Source organism: Diorhabda carinulata, chromosome 11 (genome assembly GCF_026250575.1).
Source record: "Diorhabda carinulata isolate Delta chromosome 11, icDioCari1.1, whole genome shotgun sequence".
NCBI lineage: Eukaryota > Metazoa > Arthropoda > Insecta > Coleoptera > Chrysomelidae > Diorhabda > Diorhabda carinulata.
The window spans coordinates 3,688,891-3,708,871 of record NC_079470.1 but is presented as its reverse complement, the minus strand read 5'-3'; the positions used below and the strand labels follow the sequence as shown (position 1 = coordinate 3,708,871).

The window sequence follows — 19,981 nt, the reverse complement described above, 5'->3', positions numbered from 1 at the left end:
AATTTTCAAAATAAAATACTACAGAGTTTTACCAAAAGTATCTTTTTGGGGTAGAATTAAATGATATTTAAGTTTATTTGAAATTAGCGCCCTCTATGAGAGTCAGACCTCAAACCAAATTCATTGGATGTATCGGCATTCAAAACAAATTCGTATAAAATTTCAATACAATGTTGCCAGTAGTTTCGGCCAAATTATAAAAAATGTGTTTTTTCCTTCAAAGCCATTTATCTTGAATACGGATGGCGTTACGAGATTTCTTTTTGAGCCATCTCCAAAGTATTTCTCAGTTTTCTATCTATCTTAGAAACGAGATTACCTTTTTTGAAACACCCTGTATACATATGTTTTACCCACAATGAATTTGCAGATGACAAAGCCTTGCTTGCATCACGCCAAAATCCAAACACAGCACCTAGACATCTTCAATTCCAATAAAACTGAAGAAACCAAAGGGAACGTGTGCTTGTAACTTTTTTTTCGCATATAAATTGTTATTTAAGAATTATAACCACAATTATCTTGTAGAAACGTTTGATACTACCCATTGTAATTTAATAAACTGTAATTTTTTGTATATTGTACATTATGTTCATGTATTCTAAAACAACCAGTCATGCGTAGTTGTGCCTTTCATATTATGCCTTAACCAAATAAACGGTCATTATTTCTTCTTTTTTACAATTTTAAACTCACCAACGATAGCACCGATTCGACACTGGTGATTCAACCAAGCACAAGACATAAGGGTGCCTGTCGAATCGTTTAATATAGCCATGACTGATATTTCAAAATCCTGAAATATACTAAAATGTGCATATTCTAGAATATAATTCACTATATCGATTTGAAAATTCAAGCAGTTCATTAATTCTTGTCTATTATTTAAACCGAAAAGAGTTTTTTCAAAATATACGTCAAGTTTTAAACAAAATCAATACGCAAAAATGCAACTTCCTGCAACCCTGCATCAATATTTATCTACATAAAAATTTTAAAAATTATAATTCAACTAATAATTTTTCAAATTGCATAATTTGATTGGTACACAGCCGCATGCCATTTAACGGCAATAACATGTAGTAGAAAGTATAATAGATGCTTGGTGGCTCCATCTATTATAGAGCAATTGATTTTTGAATGTTTTCAAGGAGAAATTAACTGTACGCGCACAAAATGTTCTAGATAGAAGTTGTACCGAGTGGGTAACTAAAAACGGCCGTTGCCCGTATTTCGGGGACGGATATTACAGCTTCAGGGAAAAAATTATGATAAAAGCAACATTTACCCAATCGAGTGGCAATTAATGTACAAGAATCGAATTATTTCGGTGTTTATGATTGTAGTTTAGTCCCAGTTAGCCCTTTGAGATTCTAGAACAGCTGTGATTTATACTTTTGAAACCAAGACATCTTTTTATGAAGTTCGTATACGTATTTTGTTCTCGCAAATTCAGAAAAAGATACTGGTACGTCCACGTGAGAAGAATGGAAGAAAGTAGACTGCCACGCATCGTACTTGAAGGGAAACCAATAGGGAAAAGAGAACCCGGACGACCACCTAAGACATGGATGGACAGCTTCCAGAAACTGATACAGAGGAACCTGCAAAACTAACAGATCATGTGATCTTAAAAATGAATAAGAAGAAGAAGAAATTCAGAATTGTAAGTTTTAGAATGGGTAAAACCAAGCAACTATCGGTACATAAATCGCAGATCTTCATAATTTAGGCAAAAGTAACCGTACCATTGTTAGCGAATTAAAAATACCTCGACGTGGACTACAACGTGAAAAATTATGCATCCACCAGGAACATTGATTATGAAAAACGTTCAGGGGGGGCCTCGAAAAACCATAACCGCTGAAGATAAACGTATTGTATTTATCAGTAAACGTGAGTCTTTGAGTACAGTGAAAACAAGATTGAGACAAGCTGGCCTTTTTGGAATAAACCTCTTTGTAGACGTCAAAATAAGATTAAAAGGTCATAGTTAGCCGGAAAACATAAAAATAAGCAAAAACAAGAAGCTATTGTTGAAATTAGCGCCTTTGCGATAGAAAACATTCAGGACAGCCACCAAAGATAAACGTATTGTATTGATCAATAAACGAGATCGACGACTCCAGGGCTCAGATAGCAGCTCAGATCAATGAATCTAGGGATCTACAATTAAGTACTTCTACAGTGAAAAGGAGAGCGAGAGAAACTGGCCTTTTTGGAAGGTGAAAAACCTCTTTTAAGACGTCAAAATAAAATTAGGAAGTTTTAGTGAGCTGAAGAACTAAAAATTAGATGAAGAGTAGTAGTTTTATGTAGGGATGAGTCAGACTTTGAGATTTTTGGGTCTAAAAGAAGAACGGTTGTTAGATCCATGTGTAATCCCGACTGTAAAACACGGCGTAGGCTCTGTGATAGTTTGGGAATGTTTTGAAGGAACAACGACTGAACACTTGGTCAAAAGGGATTTGGAAAAAAGAAAGATATAAAAATATTAAAGAAAAACTTAGTGCGTTCTGGCCGGTACCTGATCGACAGAAAATTTATCTTCCGGCGTGACAACGATTCCCAGCATTAATGGCTGAGCTGAGCAAAGAGTATTTAAAAGAATTGTAGAAGAAGAATGTACTGAAAGTGATGATTTGGCCATCATAGTCGCCCGACATCAACCCCATTGAGTTTTTGTGAGACAAATTAGACAATGAAGTCAGAAAGCAGTGTCCTGCTTCTACTTCACATCTATGGAATATGAAAAACGATTATTTGTTACAGATAATGCCAAAATTCTGTACTGAAACATTAAAAGCAAAAGGGAATTAAATCGATTAATAAAAAACAAATAATGAATGTACTTTTATTATTACTATATTCTTAGTGCAATATCAAAATCGATAGTTTTTCCTTTTTTTTTGCATTTATCACGGATTTTTTAAGGCAACTGTCGATGTGAATCTTCAAATCGTAATTGAAATATTGTAATAAAAATTTTTATTCCAGGAAAACAATAAATACGTTAATTGTTTTTTTATATGTTTTTCTTTTCATTTTAAGAATAATCCGATTCATGATAATTAGTAGAAAAAGCATGAACTATAATTTATTTTTATGAGTAAGAAACCTTATCGCTATTAGATAAGGCCCGTTTAAAAATAGTTTTCAGATTGCGATAAAACGACACCTACACAAAAAATAACCACGAAATTTACAAATAATCTGAATATAGTTAATTTAACAATAATAAAAAGAAAACTTTGTTAATGTCGGGTTTGGTTAGTCCGATCTGGGAAATACCACAAATTCATTCCAGTTGGAAACCTGTCTTAATTAGGATTAACAGTGAATCATAACCTGTCTAACATAGATACTGGGTTTTTTCACTGCTTGCAACTTAGGAATACAAGTTAGATAACGTGATTAACAACTTTTATTATTATAAAATATAAATAAATAAAGTGGTTTCAATAATTTGACTACTGTTGGATGTCAAGACTATCAAGAACACACTAAGCGTGTTTATGCTCTCTTAAATACTAATCCTATTTTATACAAAAACTATACGAGGATATATTGAAAAATTCTTAGCCTACTATAGAACCAAACAAAATTTCAATGTCAAAATATTTTTTTAGTCATCATATCAGCTTTTATTACCTTCTCGTTGGAAGAAAATTTACGACTTTTTTAACCTTTTTTTCAGTTAACGAGCCACATCTGGTGAATAAGGGGGATTTCTAGTAATTCAAACCCTAAATCACGAATTTTTTGCATAGCAACATGAGACTTGTGTGCAGGGGCGTTCTCCTGCAAAAACAAAACACCTTTGGATAGCTTTCCGCGTCTTTTCTCTTTATTTTTTCCCCTAGAGTGGTCAGTAATGTCGAATAGTAATCTCCACTTATTGTTCTACCCTTATCCAAAAAAAAAAAACAATCATGATTACTCCTTGGTAATCTCAAAAAACTGAAGCAAGAACTTTTACAGCAGATTTTTAGACACGAAACTTCTTAGGTCTTGGAGAACCAGAGTGTCGCCATTCCATCGATTGTTGCTTTGTTTCTGGATCGTAGAAAAATACCCAAGTCTCATCCATAGTAACAATTTGGTTTAAAAAGTCTACATCGTTTTCAAATTGATCACAGATCGAACGAGATGCTTCTACCCTTGCACGCTTTTGGTCAACATTCAAACATTTGGGGATCCATTTTGCAGCAATTTTTCTCATAAACAAATTGACGTGAATTATATGATGAAGGCGTTCGTATGAAATAATCAGTGCTTCAGATATCCGTTTTAGCCCAATTCGACGGTCTAATAAAATCAAGTCCTGAACTACATCGATATTTTCGGAGACTGACACAGAAACTGGCCTTTCCGATCGGTCATCATCTTCAATGGAAAATTTACCTTTTTTGAAACTTGCAGTCAAATTTTCCACGAAGGACATTGATCACCAAGGTTATTAAGCATATCTTCGTAAATCTGCTTACCTCTTAACCCTTTTAAATACAGGTACTTGATGATGGCTCGATATTCCAATTTTTCGATTTTCACAATTTCGGTGGACATCTTTTCTCTTTTAATTTATTGCGTAGCTCTGGTCTACTTTTTTGACGCCAAACTTTACACTCGACACTTCTAATATATTATTGTTCGTTGCTATGGCAACGCAATATTTTGTTTATGCATGGAACTGGTCTAGGCTAACTAAATATCAATACATCCTCGTAATTAATTATATTTATGGTCGTTAGAGCCACATCAATACAAAAATAATTTTATAAGTTAATGGAACTTTACTAAGGGACATATGGAATCGCTTAACTACGATGTTGGTTCACGTCAGGGGATAAAATATAAGACAGAAATTAGGTAATCCGAAACGATACGTTAATAAAAACAGAAAATAAGAGACATTGTATAATTTAATATATTAGTTAATAGATTTAAGCGGTGTTCTCATCAGGAATAGCGAGATAATTTACAGATAAATAAAAATGTTTTAAAACGTAGCACAAGTTACCACTTTATCATGACGGCTGCAGTAATATAAGACTTATTATGAGAAATGTAACGTTATCTTTAAAACTTTGCAAACATTATATATTCTTCAAGTTGTATGTTTAGTCTAAAGCCGAGTTTACACGTATCAAGTAGCTAAAGCAAGTTACTAAAGACAGTAACTAAAATTTAAGTCTGGTTTTTTAGCGAGTGTCTACATTTTGCTAAGTATTCCGGTTTGGTTGACATTTAGTACTGTGGAATTGAACATGACTGAAAAAATGGTGAATTATCAGAAACACATGAAGAAGAAGTGAAGAAACATAAAAATAAGCGTTGTTGGGTACGAAAATGGATGAGTCAAATAGACGTATATGGTGCTTCTTCTATTTTGTTAACAGAATTAGCAACTACAAACTTTAATGTTGTCGCTCCACTCTAACGAGTCATTTTAATCACTCTGTACTAATGAACTAGACTAAACCAACCGGTTTACACTCGTTTAGTCGGCGTTTTACTTGTTTCTGTTCAATTGACTAAACAATTTACTAAAATAGGTACTAAATCAAGTTGTTTTCACCATACAAGTAACTTAATTTAGCTACTTGCTTTGGCTACTTGACACGTGTAAACTCGGCTCCGCATCGGGAGACGAAAAACCGGAAGCTAAAATTTAGTATTTTCACGTTTATAACAAACACCTTTTTTTCTGTCGAATTTTGAAATTAGTAGTGTATAGTATAGCCACATATAGTCACAGAATTCATTGCCGGCTAAATCGCGAAGAATTGACGAAGCTGCGTATTCAAGAAATATACTTTTAAAACTATTTCAAACTAATTACATTTCTTAAACAAAATGGGAAAAGTTACAACCTCAAGAAAGCTGCGATTTTTACGAGTACAGAGTGATTTTTAATTAATGCTTCCGATGAAGTGTATTCAACCCATTAGCGCCCAGTGCCCTCTTTTGGAGACATTTTTCTAACAATATATTTCAACCACTTGGCAGTAATATAACCAGTTTTTATTCTCCCTACCATGAAATAGAGATAACAAGGGATGAGTATTTCTGAATCAGTCATTCCGTGAATTATCTCACCACTCCTGCTTGGAACCATTAGGATCTATTAAGACGTCGGTGTCAATTTAGATAAGAGGTTATAAAAACAAGCACAGAACATTTTGCGGTAATTGTAATGTAATGTAATAAATTTCGCAAAACAAATTAAATTCCTTGTTTATTCTTCTTATTAAAGAATGATGTTTTAGATTTATAGTCTTATAATAATATTTTTAATTATTACATTACATTTCGAACGAGTGTTGTTAAACTGCTCTGATGAAACGTAATACCGTCGAAGCTAGTCAGTAGTTACAACCTATCCCTGCAATTGCGAGCCATTGGGGATGTTAATATAACAAAAGGGTCGATTGACATCACGCTCTTCAGAGGAGTTGTAATACAATATTCGTCGAGGCATTAGCCAGGAAAGTAGTTGTTTTCTCCTTTGAAGAACAACAGAATTCATATTCGAAATATTGAATTTCGAAATGATTTCAGAAGTGAATAGCAGAAATCCTTCATTTTGATACATCTGACACACCTCATTTACCAACGGAATCTATGTTATTGGCTACTAGGCTAGATTTATACCTGACCAATGTTTCGCATTTGGAAGTGAGGATGGAGCCATTTAGTGGCTGGAAAACGTTTAACTACATGAATCAAATAGTGACACTGTTTGACGTTGTCTCAGTTCGAGTCTGTGCCCGGGCGAGGGTTGTTAGACCACTCTGATGAGTCGTAAAAACGTCGAAACTAGTCAGTGATTACGAACCTCTTCTTGCAATTGCGAGCCATTGGGGATATTAATATCGAGGAGTTGTAATTCAATATTCGTCGAGGCATTAGCAAAGAAAGTAGTTGTTTTCTCTTCTAAAAAACGACAGAATTCATTTTGGAATTATTGATCTTCGAAATGATTTCAAAGGTGAATGGTAGAAATGTATTTTGATACATGGTGAGTCAATCCACGTTGTAACCATTTTATTTTATTTTTTTTCCTGTTCTGGGTATTACTCCACCATCCACGGACTCCCGTTTTGTTCAGATTACTTGTTACTTAACTTTTTGGTCTTCTTTTGGGCCGGTTTCCTAAGGGTTTCCATTCTGTTATTTTTTAAACATCACTATTATTTTTCATCCGTTTTATGTGTTCTTGCCATCGTATTCGCTGCGATTTTTTATATCTGGTGATAGTCTCCTCGTTTAAGATTTCTCTAATTTCAGCGTTCATTTTGTTATAATATATAATTTCATTTTCCTTTCGAAGGTGTTAAGGATTTCTTCATTGGCCTTATTGTTGTTCTGTAGATTTTCGTTTTAGTACTCTACTGATTTTTTCGCATTGCATTAGAAACCGGAATTTATAATATGCTTGGTGAGATTTTAAAGTCACAGGATTTCATTTGAGGACGGCACATTTTGAATAAATTTAGACGTAGTAATATTTTTTTCCTACGCGGGTAAGTTGCTTATGAAAAATTAACGATATTTTCATTAAAATCGTTCGAAAAAAAGTAAATTACGCTTTAATGGGTTAATGTTCAAGGTTATTGTTTTATTTGGGTTTGCAGAAGCTTGTCGAATTTGTGAAATCAACCATATAACATCGGATGATATTGAAGATTCGGGAACGTTATCATGGGGACCACAGAGTTTTTAAAATAAAATTCCCTGACGTTTCCAGGTTTTTCAGTTTTGTGGTCACCATGGTTATTAATTGTGAAACTCAAAGAATGATATAAACAGGAGATTTGTGGTTACTGAAAAATATGTTAAATTTCGTCCAGCAGGATCAAAGGATCGCCGCCGAGCAATCAGGTCGTGGATAAAAACCAGACTTATAAAGTTCCCGAAACAGTGGCCAATTTTCTTCAACTTGAAAATGCTAACTAATAAACAGTAAGATGAGTCGCAGTAATTAGGGCCATAATATTTCTAATGGGAAAAATTTGAGGATAGTTTCCTTCCCCGGAATATCAATGAAACGATTGTATGTAATACGTGGTTCGATTTTGAATTTCAAAACGGATTTTTTAAATTATGCGAAGACAACAATGAAACGTATTGTGTCTAAAATCAATTTTGCAAATAGAGAGATACGTTACTTGATTTTAAAATACAATGAACCGACATTTTAAGTTAAAAATTTAATAAAGAATCTACTAATTATCATGAATGTATTTATTAATGAGTTTTTTTAACATTTAACTCACCCCTCTTCGATCAATAGCTTCGTTCAACATTTGGACAACGTCGTTTCCCACTACGTTCGAACAATTAAACCCTTTGGTCCATCTTTCCAGATATCCTATGGTTAGACCTTTTTGCGACAAAGGGAAGCTGAATGTGAAGCCCAAAGGTAATTTTTGATCGGCTACTTGTTCTTCTTTGACGAAAATCGCCAAACATTCTGCTATGTGATCGAAAAGTTGCTCTCCGGATCCTAACATGATGTGTTGCGGTATTGCGAAAATTTTCGATTTCATCTCGAAATGATCACCGCTAAGTTCGATCAGTAAAACCCTGAAGTTGGTGCCGCCTAAATCGAGAGCTAGAAATTTACCATTTTCTGAAAAAAATAAAATGAAATAAGGTATAAAACTAGTTTACAGTACATCTGTTGACGAAAAAAACAGCAATACAATCATTCCAACTTCTCGATAACCTGTTTGTACAAGGATTTGTCTTTTGCTCCAAAATAGGCTTCAGTTTCAGTAATTGCTTTTTCATTTTAGCTGAATTTCTTACAGGCGAGTTTTTTTATAGTCAATAGTCACTGGTGGCTAGATCTGAACTATACGGTGCATGGGGTAGCAATTCTAAGCGTAATTCCTTCAATTTAACCATCGATACCATCGAAAATTGTGAATCGGTGCATTGTACTGATGAAACAGTGATATTTTACCTTGATTTTTGCATTCAAATGATCCAACAACTCTATGTAGTATTCACTATTGATTGACTTTCCCTTTAGGAGATAGTGGATGAACAATATTCAATGCTCATACCAAAATACTAAATAATTTCTGCTATTACTTTTACCAATTCCTTGTTTTCACTACGACTATTTATTTAAAACTGAACTAACTGCGTTACATGAACTTATTTATATACCACAAATAGAATTCTACAAAGTTCTAGAACGAAAAAAAAACTCGAGAAATCAATAAAAAGACAATAGACCATAATTCTATTACTCATTGTGGTTTTCTTCTGTATATTGAATTTTTATTTTATCTTTATTTAGTTATTTTTATGTTTGTTTTTTAGTTTTTAAAAGCTTTTTTCTAAAAATTTCAATATTTTTTTTGCAATAAAGCATTTCTCTCTCTCTCTATCTCTAAAATAGAGTTTCCTAGAAATTATTTAAAATAAATACTGTAATAAACCGCCTTCTATAATAAAAAGTTTATCAAAAGCGCGTCCGCTATATACAGAGTGGCCCAAAAGTCGCGCAACCAATTGAAAAAAAATGACATTGCGTAGCAAAAGTACAAAATTTATTCGAAAAAAAACGAAATACACAAAAGTAGTTTGAAGCAAGGCAAAAGCTGACTCCTTGGCATCATAACAGATGTTCGAAATGACCTCCTTCTTGTTCTGTGCACTTCAGACATCGCTTCTTAACAGCTTTACAGATGCGCGCAAGTGTAGGTTTATCTGCATTCAGCGTATCGACTTCGTTGGTGATTATGTTTTTCATGGTCTCCACATCTGGTAAAGCATTTTTGAACACCCTATCCTTTAAAATTCCCCACACTGCAAAATCTAAAGGAGTCAGGTCAGGAGATCTTGATGGCCATTCCACTTGACCTCGTCTACCAATCCAATCCGGAAAATTTTGATTTAGGAATTCGCGAACAATTACAGCGTAATGGGCCGGCGCGCCATCTTGTTGAAGAGTTAACACACGACCAGAAAAATCCGGGTTATTATTCAGTTCTTCGCGCAATTCCATCAACAAATCAAGGTATGCAGCACCTGTTACTGTTGTGTCGAAAAAGTAAGGGCCAATGATTCCGAAGGAGCAAACACCAAGCCATACCGTTACAACTGGAACATTTAATTCTTCTTGGATGGTGATATGCGGATTGTCTGTAGACCAGTATACGCAATTGTGTCTGTTGATTCGGTCATTTAATTTAAATTGTGCTTCATCTGACCACAAAATGGTTTTAAAGAAGTCTTTGAACGCTTCACATCGAATTACGTACCACTCAGCAAACTGAAGTCTGCGGTCCGGATCGCCTTCTGTTAATGCTTGTAAAAGACGTGGTCTGTAAACATGCATACCTACTTCCTTCATTATTCGCTGCAAGCTGGAACGAGAAATTTCCAATTCATGGCAAGCTTTACGGACTGATCGCGCCGGTGTTTCAACAAAACTCTCAGCGACGATGTGTAAGTTTTCTGCAGTTCGCACGCTGCGTGGCCGCCCCGAACGCTTCGTATCATTCACAGTACCATTTTTTTCGAACCTTTTTATCAAGCGATACACAGTTTCACGCCTCGGAACTTGACTGTTAGGAAATTTTTCGGCAAAATCGGAGAAAATATTTTGATAATCGGCATGATAACGGTAGTACGAGGTCACTAAAAACACGCGTTCCGCAATTGTGAACCGATAACTCGATCCCGTTGCCATGGTTACACATTCGTTACACATTTAAATACCCTCACACGAACAACTGTAAGATATTCGGTAGAAACGCGTAACCTTGTACTAGTAGGGTGAAACCAACTCATGCGCATTTTGTGTTAGCATTGCGCGACTTTTGGGCCACTCTTTATAAAAAAAAAACAGAATAAAAGCGCCTCGCGAATTCGCCGAATTTTAAAATTCCAGTGTAGCTGGACAGGGCCGGCCTAAGGATCAATTTCGCGTGCTTGTTCGTAACATTTATACTTTATATTGTGTTTTTTTTTATATAAATTTTTCATTCTGAATAATAACAAGAACTAAATCAGAACCTTTTTGCTTATTTTATTTCACATTTTCAAATACGTTTTCTAGTGGTAAACTTGAAATTGTAAAAATAATTTCCGAGTGTTTATCAGGGTTACTTCTGTTATAATTTTTTTCCCTGAAGATGTAATAGAATCCGTCTTAGTGTTATAGTCGATGGCTGTTCAATTAGAAACATTTTTAAATTGAGGCATGGGAATTTTCACATCAGAAAACCGTCTTTTCCTTAATTTCTGGGGTTTATATGATTGTTGCTTTCTTAATCGAATATTCTGTCATCTGTAAGTTCGTTTTAAACTTTATCAATACATAAATTTCACCCGTACGACACCCCGTCTAATGAATTTAATTTTAGGCCAGGTATTCAAGCATTTCCCCACCGAATTATTTAATGCAGCACCGATTAATTTGAAATTTTAACAGATGATAGGCGTGTATTCAAAAAGCGAGATCTACATAGTGCCAAAGTGTGCAATGTTTCACCCAAAATAACCCCAGAAATCGAAAGATCGGCAAATTTAAAGTAAAAAATGTCGTATAAAGTTTTTTCGTTAGATCGATAGTTTTTGAGTTATTCGCAATTGAAAAGTACGATTTTTCGTCAAAAAACCGCATTTTTCAATAGTTTTTCACGTATAACTCTGTAATGATGCATTTTATCGAAAAAAGTGTAAGGAACAAAAATGAAGCTTATAAAAAAACAAAGAAAACAAGCTATATTTTAAGATCTTAATGTTCTACCTAAAGCAAGTTATAGATACTTGAATAGCTTTTGTTTTACGTAATTTGAGCATTTAACCTCTAATAACGGGAAAACGATACATTTTTCAAAAAAAAGTCAAAGAATACTTTTTGAAAAGATTAAAAAGACCTTTCAATTGACCGCTGATAAAATTCGATTCGACTGAAATTTCAGTGAGATATGATGTAAAATGGTTAAAGCTAAAAAACAAAATTGCACTAAAACTAATGCCATTTCATTGAAAATCAAAATTAAACTTATTTCTTGTACCAAATACTTTATTTGGATGTTATTCACGATACCTGAAAGTTGTTTAGCTGATTAAAAATGCATAATTTTGAACAAAATGAGCATTAAATAATAATTTTTAATTTTTTGATTTTTCAAAAAAAATTTTTGCTCATTTTTTCTCCATAACTATAAGAGATACAAAAACAAATAAACCGTCAAATTAAAGAATTTTTTATAAGGATTATTTTTATTTTTTTTTGTAGCACAAAAATTGACGAAGTTATAACCAAATTAATCTGTCGCTATAGTGCGAGGATTGCTCATCCACAGCCCTTTGACCCTTTATTAATAAAATGTGGAATGTCTCAAACCCTTCTAACATACATAAGCTTGCAGCCCTGAAAATTACCTTTAAAATGGTTTTTTGTAGGAAAAATTAATGAAGCTACATAAAAAATAAGAATTTGAAATTTTTTTTGTGAATTATGTACTTACAAACTCGGATATGGCTAGGGAATAAACAAATTAACATCTTAGATTGGGGATGGTTCAAAAAGGACGATTCACTTCAGCCCATCAAAATTAAAAATTTGCCTGCGCCAGAAGAATTGCTGAAAATGATTTTTTGCAATTGCGAAATGGGTCGTGGAGCTTCATGTGGCTGCAGGAAGCTTGGCTTATACTGTAAAGATGCAACCGGAACTTGCTCTGGAGACAACTGTCTGTACATCACTTTTGATAATGCCAGTGCCACCTATGAGAAAGTCACACGACTTATCGAGTGATGTAATATATCAGCTCTATTTTCAGCTATTTAGGTATAAAACAGAAAAAACGTGGATTTACTAAGAAAATGACTCATTGAGTTCTGAAAAATTTCATTTTAATGCTGTTCTCTATGTGTAGACTTTAGATAATGACGTATCAGATACCAACAATAGTCAGACATCATCAGTGGCGTGCCTAGAATTTTTTTCGGCATACAGGTAATTAATTTGTTGATAGTGTTTTTATATTGTATTCCACATTTCGTCTCGCGATAATCGACCACAATTTACGGACGTTTCTATCAAGCTCTTTCCACAGCTCTGAAAAGATCAAACCACGTTTAACATTCATTTTGCTTCTTGCTCTTCCAAATATCCTCTGCATCATTGGAACTATGCTTGAGATCATTGTCCTATTGGAAAATGAATCAATCTCCAGTTAATCGCAAACTCAAAAGAACGGCTTTTGTTCTAAAATTTTGCGTACTGTTCCTTTTTTATAATTCCGTCAATTTTGATCAAATTGCCAGTTATATGGTTAGAAAAGCAATCCTAGACCATAAATGAACGACTACATAGTCTGGCATCAGCTCAAACTTCGATTTATCGACCCATAGAACTTTTTTAAAATCTTCTTCGGTCCAATCTCGATGGGCAAGGACCTGTATCTGTTTTTTCTTGTTTTGTGACCTTAGCAAAGGTTTTCGAACCGAAAGTCAACCATACAACTCCACATCTTTCAGGCGCCGTTTTACGGTAGTCAATGATAAAGGTTGAAATAGGGTTTTGTCACTTGACGTGGTAGCCCTCGTCCTTCCCGAGCATGTCACCCTTATCGAGATATTCTACCATGACCCCAAGTATTCGGTAATTTCAATTGTAAACCAATTCGATTTGTCTTCATTTCGTATGCTTTTTCCATTAAAAAACGTCTTCACTGTAGACACCACAAGTTTAGACTAATTGAGATTGTTTATGAACAAACCCAGGTAAAATCTCAGGTAATAATAAGTCGGAAGCACGTGTTTTTAGAAGCTTATTATTGACTTATAGGAAACAAAAACAAAGTAATTAGTTATCAGCATATCAAAAAATATTATTACGACTCAACCACCTGGCTGTAACGCAGAGTTTTCGATGTTTGAAAACAATAGTTTATAGTCACAGTAAATAAATTCTTCTTCTTTAGATATTCGATATTAACAATAGAATATGCAGGTGTACATTTCTTTTATTTATTTAATGGGGTTTCGTTACTATTGATAAATAATTATGTTGTTGTAATGTTATCTTAAACTTTTGTCTGGCAGTGTATGTGCAAGTCTACGAATTTTTCATCCCACCTAATAATATTGAAAGTATAAATACCTGTGCCGTTTGGGAGGTCTTGAACGTACGTAGGAAAACATTTAATTATGGACGTTGGATGAGTATCTTTACTCAGACCTCTATGTATGTTTTCCAGAAAAAGTTTCATTATTTGTTTCAATTTATCACTGGTAAGAATCAGTTCTCGGCATTTGTCTCGAATCTGTAAATAAAAGAAAATATCGGTTAGTCGTTTTATTTAAACCAAAAAAGTTTTAAATTTTAGTAAAGTAGTGTGATTAACTGAGAAAAACTCATGTTTTTGCCAAAACTCGATTTAATCCATCAATGTAATCTCCTTTCAGAATAATAAAATAATTCCAACGCTCTGGTCACTGGGGGCCAGATCTGGACTATTTAGTTTACTAATAAAAGATCTACTTATACTCTTATACTTCTAATCAAATTTGTGAAGAGAAATCATTATATTAAATATATTAAAATATATCAAACAACGCCCTTTGGCATTCACATTGCTAATTAAATAAAAATTAAATAAAGTTTATAAAAAGCTGCTAAACAGAACTGAACTTACAGGCATTTTTACATAACAAGGTTCCCACTCTCCCCCAACTCATATTTTAAGATACAAACTACAACTTGTGAAATGAAAAATACGAAGAATTCGTTGAAGAAATCCATTTCTCAATTAAGTGCCATTTCATCAGGTAAATTTGAGATAATTCCGATTTTTTAATTTTACATTTTCAAATACGTCCTTGAGTGGTGACAAAAAATTCCACATGTTTCTTGGAGCTTATTTTTATGTAATGATTTTTCCCTGAAGCAGACAGCCATTTTTCGTTGCCCACCAGGTATGTTAGGATCAATTTAAATACATTCTAACTTTACTCAATGGCGTACTTTTTAGCTCATTATTAGAAATTTATATGAGGAACGTTTATTCATATTTTTGTACTAAATACTTATCCAAAATTGTCACCATCAGCAGTGGCGGCCTTAGGGGGTGGCGAACAGGGCCTTGATCTTACAAAGGTCTCGCGAAATTTTCAAAATAAACTATTTTTATATGACAATGTGCACGCAAGCTATTATCCTAGGTTTGAGGCTCTTACAACATCATAAAAGCATATATGGTTTCATGTATAATATAAAAAAATTAAAGGAAATTAATGATAGTGAACTTTTGAACTTGCAAATATCTATGACAGTAGAAGAATCATGTGATATTGATGGACATGAATTGTACGGACTGAATATGTTCATCCGTGTGTATGAAGGAAACGATGACATTATCTCGGTGCTAAAATACATAATAGAAAAAAAATATCCACTACGAAATAGTCCTGAGAATTATTGCTACCACTCCTGTTACGGTTGCGTCTGCTGAGAGGGATTTTTCGAGGCTTAAAATTATTAAAATATATTTGAGGAATTCGATGACACAAGATCGGCTTTCAGCCCTTGTTATTCTTTCAATCGAAAATGACGTAGCTTATTCGTTAGATTATTATGCTTCACTTAAAAATTTTATATAATTAAAGCCGCAAACATCAATTTTAAAATTTACCGTCTCTGTATTTGTTAATTTTGTAAATCTTTCAATGTTAAATATTTTAAAGCTCAGTTTTATTATATTTGCATAATTTTAGCATTTATCCTTTAACATGACAAATACCTAAACGAAACAACCACACATACTTTTCACGAAGGACAAAGGACCTGCCGCCCGGAGCCTCGCAATGGGTAAGGCCGCCTCTGACCATCAGCCTTTCTTGAAGTACAATTTTGAAACGTAAATTTGTACGTAATTGCGAAGTAAAACACAAAATAAATGCCATGTACATGAACTGATGAAGCAATGAGACGTTACCATAAAAACTATAACTGATTCTATAATTAGATTAACGTACTGTTAGATTTTAAGAATTTATTCATTCTCAGTTTATTGCATTCAATAATTCACACATTTTGTATATTTAACTATTTAATTTTCACCATTGAACACATTCATTTATATTGAAACTAACGTATTTAACACATTAAACTGTTAAATTCCTATAGACTTTATTGCCTTGGAAGCCCTACCCCTTCTTAACAAACATTTCTAAAGTGTATTCCAGTAAATATGCCTTCAAATTACTGCGTAATGCGGGATCGATTTGATTTCAATTGGCAACTGATTGTGCATTTTTTAGCATTGTAAAATATTGAGCCTTCAGCTAATTCTGAACGTAAAGTAGGTAGGTAAAGGTCCTGCTTCAGATTAGTTTTGATATAAAACATTTCTATGTAATATATACTGAAAAAACAGTCAACTCGTCTCAAGAGAGAAAATCTTTAATCAATAAATTTTTCTTGGTTTGAGTAGATTCTTTTAATTCAAGTATTTTTTCTTCTCAAAATGGTTTTCTTGGTTCAATAAATTATCTCGCCACTCCTGATGGGAGCCATTCAAGATCTGTTTCTGTCTTATAAATTGACCGTCACCTGATGGGAACCAACCTCGTAGTTAAGCGATTCCATATGTCTTTTAGACACTTGAAGTTTCATTAAATTATCAAATTACTCACCCTTATTTTTGTATTGATGTGGCTCTAATGACCTCAAATATAATTAATTATAGCTTTTGTATACAATAGAATTAGTATTTAAGAAAGCATATACACGCATAGTGTGTTTTTAATAGTCATGACATCCAACGAGTACAGTTATACTGTACTATAACTATATTTTATGTTTTATAAATAGTTTTTTACAAAGTTGTGAATTATTTAACAAACGTGTGCTGAATACGTCCAATGTTTCCTATACATAGGTTATGATTTTCAATCCAGCGCATATGCATTCATCATATTTACCACGAAATAACATCTAACGTACGGATGGGGTACCCAAAAATAACCGGAATTATTTTTTAAATGCTATATATTTACAAAGCAACCTTATCCCCTTCAAAATACTCTCCATTACAAGTAATACATTTGTCCCAGCGGTGCTTCCACTGTTCAAAACATTGTTTGAACTCATCTTTAGCGATGACTGCAAGCTCCTGTCTCGTTCTTTTCTCAATGTTTACAAATCGCCGTCCTTTCGTGCTCCTTTTCATGCGCGGAAACAAGAAAAAGTCGCACGGAGCCAGGTCAGGCGAGTAAGGTACGTGGGGGGCAGCGGAACCACGTTATTTTTAACCAAAAACTGGCTAACAGTGATGGCTGATTGTGAAGGTGCGTTGTCATGGTGGAAGTACCAGTCACCTGTTTGCTGAACCGAGCTCCAAGATATTCCACTGATTTCAGACAGTTGATCAATTGTCTGTCGACGGTCTGTGCGCACAAGCTCACGAATTCTTTCAACATTTTTATCGATTCGGGCAGTCGAAGGATGTCCAGGGCGAAGTTTGTCATCAATCGACATGTCGCCATTTTTAACTACACTCATACACTTGAGTTTTCCCCATAGCATCATCTTTGTAAGCAGTTTTCAACATTAAAACAATTTTAGCAGCGTTTTTACCGAGTAGAAAACGAAATTTCACTGCGGCACGATGTTCACTTACATTTGCCATCATAAAAAAACGAAACAGCACTAGCAAAAACGGTCACTAGTGACGAACAGAACGTGGCAGGTCAACGGTCCGCGCGGTACTGAACTGGCGACGAGTTCAATACTACAAAAGCTCCACCCATGGCAATGCTATTCTGGTTACTTTTGGGTACCCCCTCGTATGTGGTGTTCTACGTACATACTTGGATTAAAAAATGTCAATAATATACATTTTATTCTTCTAGCTAGTTTTGAATTCAAATTATAGTTTTAGATTTTCATAAATCGTTTGTGGAAGAATATTCTGAACAAAGCCTGATATCCAGAATAAATTTTCGGAATGTGTCAATATTATCTACCGCGAACAAAGTATTTAACCACGTATATTCTAATGTACTATTGATAATTAAAGACAATAATTAAAAAAGAAATTGGGCTTACAACCGAAATTGACCAAGTCAAAAATTAAGATTTTTCAAAGTCACCTTTACGATAAACGAAGAGTATTTATTATCTGCAGAATCGTTTTTGACTTTTAGTTTTAAGCCGACGAAATTGGTGTATTTATAAATATTATTTTAAAAAATCTCCGTGACTGATTTATGATGTTATCATAAAAGGAATTAACCATAGTGTTGTCGTTTTAAATCTGGGTAAGCGAAAATTCAACAATGCTCTTTTGTACGAAAGAAACATATTGAAACACTTTCAGTATCTGTCTTTGCCCTCACTCCAATAAATCGCCTTGAAATCGGTATCGCCAGACGATAAAGAGATAAAACCATATAACGATTAGTTGATAGATAATGATAAAGTGAAATATTTATTTCTTCTTTCACCTTGTACTCAAAATTTCGTCAGAAATTGTACGTATTACCAATATACACTACCGGTCAAAAGTTTTTGCCTACGATATAGTTTGCGGGATACACACCAAATAAAAATAATACGATTGATTTTAATATTGATATTTTGAAGAACATTTATAGATAAGAATATGGTTATAATAATACTACAGTCTGTAATTGTTACGTATTTAAATTTTTGATTCATAGATGGCATTCTTTGTAACAATTTTGACGAATAATCGTTTTACAGGATATTCCAAAGATGTGGAGTGGAAGTGGGATATTGCATTCTGACTTCCCTGTCCAATTTGTCCCACAACAACCCAATCGGGTTGAGGTCGGGCGACTATGATGGCCAAATCAGAACCTTCAGTACATTTTACCTCTCCAATTTTTTCGAATACTCTTTGCACAACTTCCAGGAATGTTTGGGATCGTTGTCATGCAGGAAAATAAATAATCTGCCGGTCAAGATTGGCTGCAGTTTCTTTTAATACTTTTATTGCCTTCCTTCTTCAAAATCCCCTCAATTTTTACCAGGTCTACAGTCGTCCTTTCACCAAAACCTCTTCCCAAACTATCACTGAGCTTCCATCGTGTTTTATACGATCTAGCATCCGTTCTTCCGCGACCTGTGCACAAACACTCTTCTCTTAGACCCAAAAACCTCAAACTTTGACTCATTACTTCATAAAACTCTGTCCCACTCTTCATGCGTATGTAATTGTTACGTATTTAAATTTTTGATTCATAGATAAAGAAATAATCGTTTTACAGGATATTCCAAAGATGTGGAGTGGAAGTTGAACATTGCTTTCTAACTTCCCCGTCCAATTTGTCCCACAACAACCCAATCGGGTTGAGGTCGGGCGACTATGATGATTAATTTTTTATTTTTCGTCCCTCATTATTCACAAATAACATAATCCCAGACACAGCCCTCCCAAAAAGATGAAACATTTTTAAAATAGAAACAATTATGCCAACAGAGGTTCAAGTAAAAATTTGTGCCATTAATAATAATCGAGTCAATAGATGGTGCAGCAAGCACAACCAGTTTTCTAAATGGTATGGCCATGGTACCGTTTTTGGCCACTTCAGATGTTTCGGAAAAATCAAGAGCAGATCACCTATTGTTTTTCACAAGGATTTTCATTTGAACAATCTTGGAAACTACAGTTTCGTCAGAATCGGTGAGCGACATCTTCAACTATGCCCGTGAAGTTTGTATGGCCAGTTTAGACCGAGCATATGAAGATGAAGGCCAAATTGGCGAGGATGGTTGCGTCGTTGAAATAGACGAATGTAAAATCGAACGAAGAAAATACAATAGAAGGCGCATGGTCGAGGGTCATTGGATATTTGGAATGATCGAACGTGGCTGCGACGGCTACCGATTGGAAATTGGGACTTTTATACTGACTGTTGCTGTTGCAAAGGATATTTGGAGCTAGAAAGTGAAGGCTACCAGCACTTTACAGTCAAC

The 19,981-nt window shown here is 34.2% G+C and overlaps 1 protein-coding gene across 8 annotated transcripts in view; it reads right to left on the bottom strand.

Annotated features, from left to right (window-relative positions):
- The window catches only part of LOC130899735 (hexokinase type 2), a 92,767-nt gene that overhangs the window by 22,631 nt on the left and 50,155 nt on the right, over nucleotides 1-19,981 (bottom strand). For 4 of the 8 annotated variants that reach the window (XM_057809907.1, XM_057809904.1, XM_057809905.1 and 1 more), the window contains 3 exons: nucleotides 14,141-14,303; nucleotides 8,280-8,635; nucleotides 697-796 (listed from right to left, as the gene is read on the bottom strand). In XM_057809907.1, the coding sequence (XP_057665890.1) occupies nucleotides 697-796; nucleotides 8,280-8,635; nucleotides 14,141-14,303 (619 nt within the window). The remainder of the gene's footprint in view (nucleotides 1-696; nucleotides 797-8,279; nucleotides 8,636-14,140; nucleotides 14,304-19,981) is intronic. The other 4 variants (XM_057809906.1, XM_057809903.1, XM_057809908.1 and 1 more) reach the window with 1 other exon arrangement.